The sequence below is a fragment of the Heterodontus francisci genome, chromosome 6 (genome assembly GCF_036365525.1).
Source record: "Heterodontus francisci isolate sHetFra1 chromosome 6, sHetFra1.hap1, whole genome shotgun sequence".
In the NCBI taxonomy this organism is placed as follows: Eukaryota; Metazoa; Chordata; class Chondrichthyes; order Heterodontiformes; family Heterodontidae; genus Heterodontus; species Heterodontus francisci.
Genome location: NC_090376.1, coordinates 138,622,335 through 138,631,219, shown reverse-complemented (window position 1 = coordinate 138,631,219; position 8,885 = coordinate 138,622,335). Strand labels below are relative to the sequence as shown.

The window sequence follows — 8,885 nt, the reverse complement described above, 5'->3', positions numbered from 1 at the left end:
GTTGACGCGTTGTCTCTGTAATTGAATCCAAGCTCTGGATAAAATAACACATCGTCAAAATCTACTTTGCCAGCAGAGATATCGGACAGAAAGGAGAAGGTGGGGGAAATAATTTTGCTCCAAGTAAAATCTGTTGAGGCTGATAAACGGATCGACAGCTTTGATGCCAAACATTTGGCTGGGTTGTGCGAATTGATTTTTCTTCCACCGATTCCCTGATCAGACGGGAATTCTGCTCGCACCGGCTCAGCAGAGGGTGTTAGTTCTTCGAGCGGGCAGCAAACTGGAACCATCAGAGCAGCTGAGCAGCACTACCCCTCCAAAAAAGAGAAAGGAGGCAAAGAGGCTGGCGGAATATGCAGAGATTGCAGAATTCCTCTCTCCAGCACGTTGTGCTCAGCAGCCAGCCTGGGACATGGGATCAGGTGCCAAGTGCAACTGAGTGAATCTGGATTATATATGTATTGTCTGCGGGGGACGGCGGGCGAGGAAGCAAGAGAGCGGTGTGATCATAACGGATTGTAATGCCTGTTTCTGTACTTGCTTAATGTTTGCAATTTTTTGCAATGCCTATTCTTCTTAGAAAACTACCAGGGCTTCGCATAGTGTTGCCTTTCTTCTGGTGCTACGCAGCGACACACTTCTGTCTGGATTGACATTAAGCAACTGTTAAAAGACTTTTCGGGCTCGAAGCTGTTGCAGCAAATCTTTCGTTTTGCAATTTAGCTGAAAGCAATTCAAAGGCATGAAATGGGAGGCAAATGTTACTGCCTGAAAATGCTGCCGTGCTTTGTGCTGCTGCATATCATTCTGGGCTTGGCTTGGGGCAATCCGACGACGGACCTTTGCGAGGAGCTCTGCTCCTGCACCGAGGTGGAAGGCGTTCTGCATATCGACTGCGAGAGGAGAGGCATCTCCAACCTGCAGCATTTCAGTGCGCCCACCTCCCGCTTCTATCAACTCTTCCTGCACAGCAACTCGCTGTCCAAACTCTTCCCCAACGAGTTCGCCAACTTTTACAACGCGGTCACTTTGCACCTGGAAAACAACGGCTTGCACGACATCATCCCGGGGGCTTTCCTCGGGCTGCAGTTGGTGAAACGGCTGCACATCAACAACAACAAGATTAAAGGCTTTAGGAGGCACACGTTTCTGGGGCTGGATGATATGGAGTACCTGCAGGCGGATTTCAACCTGCTCAGGGACATCGACCCCGGGGCTTTCAGGGATCTCAACGAGCTGGAGGTTCTGATTTTAAATGACAACCTCATCACTTCCCTACCGCCTGATCTCTTCCAGAATGTGCCCATCACACATCTCGATCTGCGGGGAAACAGGCTCAAAACGCTGCCTTACGAAGGGATTTTGGAACTGATCCCCGGGGTGGCTGAGATCCTGCTGGAGGACAACCCCTGGGACTGCACTTGTGATCTGCTGCCCCTTAAAGGTGAGGTGGAAAGACTAACATTGGAATTGAAGGGGGTGAGAAAAGGGCTAATAATAATAATAACTAATTATGAACGCTAGATGGCGTAGTTGGGTAAAACGGTGCTTGAAATGAAAGCTGCTCCAAGCAAAATAAATAGCACTGGTTTGTCTGTATTCATAGATGGCAGCTATAAGGGGGTACATTAAGTTCTGACAATCTGTGCCAAGCCTGAAGAATATGAGTTCTCTGCACAGAACAGAACTAACCCACATAGTTTTAATTCAGAATAGCTTGAGAGGCAAAAAGGAGGCGCGGTGAGTTGAGATTCAGCTCCAGCTCATAATATTCAGGAGTTCCAGTTGTGTACCTCCTTGATGATGTCTCTTGTAGCAGCAGCACCAAAGAGCACAAATTCTCAAGATTTAGTCTTATGGTTTTATCAGTCATTTTCCTGTAGTATTCTACATATCCCCCATGATAGTTTTAATTTCATGGTTTGTTACTTTTGCTGTTTGTCATCAAAGAGTTGGTAAAATTGAAAGTCGGAGTGATGAAATGTTGCTGGTTCCAAATGCTTTCAATCTGTTGCATCAGCAAATTTTAACTGGATGAAATTGTGCTGATTATAATCAAAACTGATTTTGGAATTTAATATAAATACTTACTATGTTAATACTTTGCACAATAATCTTGACAAGATATTTTTGTAATATATATTTTAACAATGTGGCAGTAGCAAACAATGGTTATTATAACAAAATATCAGGACCATCTCCAATATATATTGTTTTTCCCTTCAAGAATGGCTGGAACACATCTCTCATTCAGCCTTGATTGGAAGAGTAGTTTGTGAGGCACCCTTGCGATTACAAGGAAACGACCTAAATGAAACATCCGAATACGATTTATGCCCTTGGAAGATTGATAATGATTTAAGTCTTGTTGCTCCACCTGCTCAAGGGGCTTCTGGGCTGCCTCCAACTCCTGCCGTTCAGCATCCCAGATCACCAACTTCAGCATCAGTAAACACAAGAGGTCAAAAGCCACGCGGAAACTGGCAACTGAGGACAAGACCTTCGGCCAATGCTGTTGTACCGAATGGCAGTAGTAATCCCCTTTTATTAGCTGGATGCCCAAAAGCTTGTAGCTGTTCTATCAATAGCCCTGAAACAGGTCTTGAGGTTAACTGCAGGGGCAGCAAGCTTGAAAGTATGGCTGACCTCCAGCCCAAACCAGTAAAAGCACAGGAACTGTTCCTAAGACAGAACAATATAGAAGTCATAAGGAAAACTCATTTCCTGGACTACAACAGTTTGACTTTGTTGGATTTGGGAAATAATGCCATAAAGTTAATAGAAAACAACACTTTCCATAACCTCACTGATTTGCGTTGGCTGTATCTGGATAATAATAACTTGGAAACTCTCATCCCTGATATGTTTGTAGGGTTGCAAAATACAGAGTACCTGAATTTGGAGTTCAATTTAATTCAGTTGATCCTACCAGGAACATTTAACTGGATGCCAAATTTGAGAGAATTGTTTTTACATAACAATCTGTTGAAGTCTTTGCCTGTTGATGTGTTTTCTTCTGTCTCCCTCTCCAAGCTAAGTTTGCACACCAATTATTTTATGTATCTCCCAGTCACTGGTGTTTTGAATCAGCTAACTTCAGTTGTGCAGATCGACCTTCATGGAAATCCATGGGATTGTTCATGTAACATCATAGCTTTCAAGCAGTGGGTTGAGAGGATGGGCACTGATGTTGTTGTGAGTGAATTAAAATGTGCATCTCCTGAACAATTTTGGGACAGAGATATTAAATCTATAAGCAATGAGCTGATGTGCCCGGAGTTGTATGCAAAAATCCATCTAACATTTTCCTCATCGAGTAACATTACCATATCAGCAGAGACAGGGACTCATGTGAATCCCTATTTGGAGACCAGCAGAGTTTCTATTTCGGTGCTGGTACCTGGCCTTTTACTTGTCTTTGTTACATCTGCCTTTACGGTTGTTGGCATGCTGGTGTTTATCCTGAGAAATCGTAAGAGATCGAGAAAAAGAGATACCAACTCCTCTGCTTCAGAAATTAACTCCTTGCAAACAGTGTGTGATTCTTACTGGCACAATGGGCCTTACCATGCAGAGGGACCTCACAGGGTATACGATTGTGTTACACACTCCCTTTCAGACTAGGCTTCATGAAATGAAATGCTGAAAATGTAGTGTGTGACTTAACAGCACATTGTCCAGAGATGAGGACTTGACATTGATGGTTAAGCTCCTGATGTAAATAATGATACTATAGGCTTCTGCTAAAATTCTGCAACAGAATGTTGAATTCAGCTTTCTAATGAAAATAGAAAGTTCACACGCTAAGGAAGTGCATATAACTTTTAGAACTAATCATTTTTCTCCCGCTGTGAAACATACATGCATTTCGGAAGAAAGCACAAGCGGTAATGTTGTGCTTTTCAGTGCTTTTTTCATGTTGATATTCCGAATGTAAATGACAATTAATCGGTTGTATAAAAAATATAAAGAAGATTTGTTGTCGCTTGGAGATATGGGAAAATTGTAAAAAGAATACAAAAAAAGGGGAAGTAGATTACAGCATTTAGGTTTTACAGTTGTAAAGTTGCACGAACGCATGAATGTATTGTACAGAACTGTCTAATTAGAAACAAGTGATGCATGTCATGCATGAACTCAACACCACAGGGATACACCTCATAGCTGGAGGAAATAGCTATTACTATGCTCCATTCATGAGTACTAATTGTATTCTATGAAGTCATGTATCCAGTATCGATCACAATGACCTTCCCTGTTTATTTTTGCTGTGATTATAAATTGTGCAGTTTGTGCTATTATTGCTTAGATAAGGTGTAAGCTGCAAGCTCATCTTGTTTTAGGCCATATTTGTTTGTGCATGGTTAGTAACTATTTATTTTTATTATGAATTTTTCCATGTTTTTGGGTGTTATTTTATATTTGCTAATGCCTATTTCCATCTAAATTTCAGAGTAGTTACTATGTTTTGTACCGTGGTAAAGGAGTTAAAATGGCCAATGGAATTTTTTTTTTAATTTTGGGAATAAATATATAAAGTACACTTAAGCATGACCAATTAATGTCACTCAATTGCTCAAGCTGCATCAGTGATATGATGTAAATTATTCTGTTCAAGTCATCGTTATGTAACATAATAAAACAGAAACTACTACGGAGGTGGCACTTAGAGGACATTTAATAGGATTATTTTAGAGTTTTATAATGGTAAAATTTTTCAACATTAAAATGACTGGTTTAATCTGAAGACTGATTTAGTTATTTAGCCTTCATCAGAGCAGAATTCTCATCTGTATGAAGAGCTTTGGTCACACTTATGCATAGTGTTAAATATTTATCAATCACCATTTTATTTGAATGTTTTGCAGCTGTTTAAACTTTAGGAGACCCTGAAATTTTCCAAAATGTTCTGGAGTAACCATGGTATTTTTCCTTGACTGCAGCAACTAGTAGCATCCGTGATGCACAAAGCTGACTGTAAGCATCGAAGGCTCTACACGGGATGTAAAAGTAATGATCATCTGGTTTTGCATTGATCTGTGAACAACAATGTCACTTAAGTGGTCAGCACATTGGACTGACAGTGCAAAGTGCTGGCAGTCTTGGCAACAGGTACCTTGTTAATAGAATCTATTGGCAGTAAATGGTCCCTCAGCTCATAAAATCCCTTCTTTGTTTTAAAAACAACCTGGATTGCAATCCTCAGAATTTATAAACAAGCAGACTTGAATTACATCCTTTGTTTTAGAGAAGTCAGTCAAGCATCCATCTTACAATCTTTATTTAGTACTTCATTAATGTAAAACAGCTAAATGGTAATGTCAAAAAATTCTGACTAGTGAAATAGTAGGGTTTTACAAGCACTGGCAACCAACCCTACAGTAATTATCTAAAGTCATCTCTTTTATGAGTTTCGACACTTGTCTGTAAGCTGTTTGACCATGGGGTGCATCAGAATTGAGCTCCGTCATTTCATCAACTGACATCCATGCTCTCGTTTTCCAGCAGGATCCACTGGCAACTGGCCTTGGAGCAATCCTGGTTGATTTTATCTTTCGCCAAACTGTGGTTCTTAGGCCAATTTATTACTGCTACACCTACCCCAGTTGAGATCAGCAAACAAGCACAGATCAGGGATTAAATTCTGAGGCACTCCTGTTCAGTATGGCTCTATACTGCACCTGACACACCAGTTATCTAATGGAACATCAGTGGAACTAAGAGTAATTCTTTTCTAATATTATATTGTAAAGAATTTTTCTTTACAGTTAGGAATATGTCTTAGATTGTGTACTTAATTTTAAAATCATGATCTTGAAATTATGCAGTGTGAAAATTAGTGTATGACCATTTAATACATTTGTATGAAATTCCCTCATCTGCTACTTTAATAGCTATTGAAATGTTTTAATGACTCTATTAAAATTCCAGACAAAGAAGTTTTACGCAAACTTGCTAAGTATTTGCCTGATAATATTCACACAACGTAATTTCAAGGCCCATTGTATTACGCCACAATTTTTAAATTATTTTAAAGACATCAAAGAATTATTGCAGTGGAGGTAGAAGAATCCTAAAGGACCTTATTATAATCTGAGAAAATTTAAGCTGTGTAGAACTTAAAATTAATGTTCAAATTAGATTTCTTCCCAAAGCGGAAAATGTGTACTGAGTCATTGCACACAAAAAAGATGTAAAGATATTCCTGATTAATAGAGAGTAGAAGGATATGGACTAAGGAAAATATTCTGAGCAACTGCTGCATGTGAAGCCAACCGGAAAAAATGAGCTAGATGGGCTTAATTGTTCTTTTCTTATCTAACTTCGCATTTTCTCTTCTGTTGCTCCTAAGATACATCACAATGTTTGCTGCTGCTACTGCTCCTGCAAAGCAAACTGGACAAAGGAATGGAGCGGGTGTGTGTGGAGTGGTTGTGTGTGTGGAGGGTGTGTGTGTGGGGAGGGGGATTGTGTGAGGGAGGGTGTGTGTGGAGCAGGTGTGTGGAGGGAGTGGGTATGTTTGCAAGAGTGGATCTGTGTTTGGGGGTATGTATTGAGAAAGGGGTTCTTGTGTGTGGAGGGTGTGTGGGGGGGATGGGGGCGGACGGGTATATGAAAGGAGAGGGGTGTGTGTGGGGCGGGTGTTTGGGGGAAGGGGGGATTTGATTTCCTCTGCAGTGTTTTCAGAAAGCACCAGAGTTACTTTTAAAAACTATGTTTTTCCATTGAAAACTTGAATTCAGGTAAGATGTTGTCTTCCAATCAACCAACAGCACTGGTTTAATGACAAAAATTGTAAAACTGAAGGAAATTTTGAAAGATCAGCTGACTTTTTAATTTCTTCTGGACAAAATTCTTAAGAGTCCAAGATTTCCTTAAGGGTCAGAGAAGGTTAGCAGATTTTCAAAGCTTGTGATGAAAGCCTATTCTAACACTGGAATAGAGATTTTCCAGAAAAGTAGAATTCCTTCAGATAATTAGGTGCCTTTGCTAATTAGACATTTCATTACCAATTAGGAAATTAGTGATGTTCTGATTTTTATAATGAAGCGGGGATAGATTTGACTATTCTTGTCTGTTCACAGTATCATCATTTTCAGAACACAGTGATAGCAAAAGCCTATTAATTGGGACACCATGGTTGAAATTAAATTGTCCTATTTATCAAATTGTTCCCATTGAGTAAAAATCAATCAGTCTTGGCTTAATGCACTGGGAATCCATTGGTTTTTGAGAAATGGCCCTATTTAGCACATCTGCAGAGAGAACAGGCAAATTAACATATCAGGTCAACCCTTCATTAGAACTGGAAGATAACATAGATGAACAGCATTTAGAAAGGAACAAAATAGGGAACAAAAGGGAAAAAGAGCACACAAAGAAATCTAATGACTGACCAGATGCATATGTGTAAAACAGAACAGTAGTTAATGGCTAGTAATATTAATATTATTAATAGTGACATAATGAGAGAAATTAAAGACATTCAAAAGACAGAAAAACCTGTGACTAGCTGGGATGTGATTTTTATTTTCATATCATCACAATTTTACCTTGGAGAATATCATGAAGTATTGGAAGGATTCACAGGCTAATTAACAGTCTGACAGGCTGTGATTATCTTTCTACCAGCCAATACGATAGCTCGTCTTAAGCAGCAAAAGAATTTTATGGACTTCCACAACCCATATGATGAGGACTCACACCCAATGAACATGAGTCTCTTACAGATATCAACCTAGCATTCAGAACCAGAGGTCCATTTTCTACTCATTGGGGCTATATGGAGCAAGACTTGAACCTTGCGCCTTCTAACTCAGAAGTGGGCACGCTAGGGTAGTGGGAAGTAGAGAAGGAAGCATGAATAATTGGCATAGCAGGCTGCAGGAGCCTGCGAGAAGGAAAATAAACTAGACCAACATGGCCTGCAGGTCCCCACCCTAAGAAGCAGCCTGTTCCTACCTTCCTCTAAGATGCTGGCATATCTATCCTGTGTTACCAGCACTTCCTGACTTAGAATTAAGTCCTTTAATTATGTAGATTGGTATATTGATCAGGGTTATAGGGATCATTATGGACTGAGATGATCGGATACTTAATGGGACACAAAAAAATGGCTCCTGTTTGGATGAATTGAGGTCAGTGTAATGTCTATAGATATAGCAACCCAGAGGCTCAGCAATGAGTGGTGAAAGTGGATGAATATGCTGGTTTTATGTAATTACGTTTTGGGATCAGAAAATATTTACACAGAAATTTCCATCAGGAGATTAAATGAGCTGGGTAGAGAAAATAATATAATGCAGTGTGTGTGGCTTGTAGAAAGAATGGGATTGATAAGTTGAATAACTTTCATAAATACCCATTGATGCTTTATTCTATAGATGTTGTGGATGCAGCATTGATGAACAACTGTTGAAGACAAAGGTTTGGATTTTAAGAAGCCCTTGACATCACGATCCGTGGCCGGGGGCGGGGGGGCGGGGCGGGGCCTGAAGATGGTCTGGATGAGGCCTGCCACAGACCTTGACACTGGCAGGGCCTGACCCGATCCTCCCGGTGGCGGTGAGGCACCGTGGCGCCCTCCCTGCCTCTGACCTAACGGGACCACAATTTGAATATTTAAATCAGTTAAAATAATTAATATAAATAAACGAACATCACCTCCTGATGTCCTGCTGTGATCTTCGGCCAGGTGGCCGGTATTCCCGCGTCTTTGGATCCTCAGCCGGGGAATCAAGGCGCAACGCTGGTGGGGAGAGGGGGAGGAGGTAGGTTTATCAGTGCGGGAGGGTGGGGGATAAAAGCCTGCTCGAGTATAAAATTGAAATCCGACCCAGGCCCGAGTCTTGTAATATATTTTTTGCGCCCAACCCGACCCA

The 8,885-nt window shown here is 40.7% G+C and overlaps 1 protein-coding gene across 1 annotated transcript; it reads left to right on the top strand.

Annotated features, from left to right (window-relative positions):
- Positions 1–640: 640 nt before the first annotated feature.
- Positions 641–3,894, top strand: LOC137371039 (SLIT and NTRK-like protein 1). The gene is made up of 2 exons (XM_068032943.1): positions 641–1,447; positions 2,231–3,894. The coding sequence occupies exons 1-2, from the start codon at positions 751–753 to the stop codon at positions 3,625–3,627; spliced, it is 2,094 nt and encodes a 697-aa protein (XP_067889044.1). The 5' UTR covers positions 641–750; the 3' UTR covers positions 3,628–3,894.
- The last annotated feature ends 4,991 nt before the right edge of the window (positions 3,895–8,885 follow it).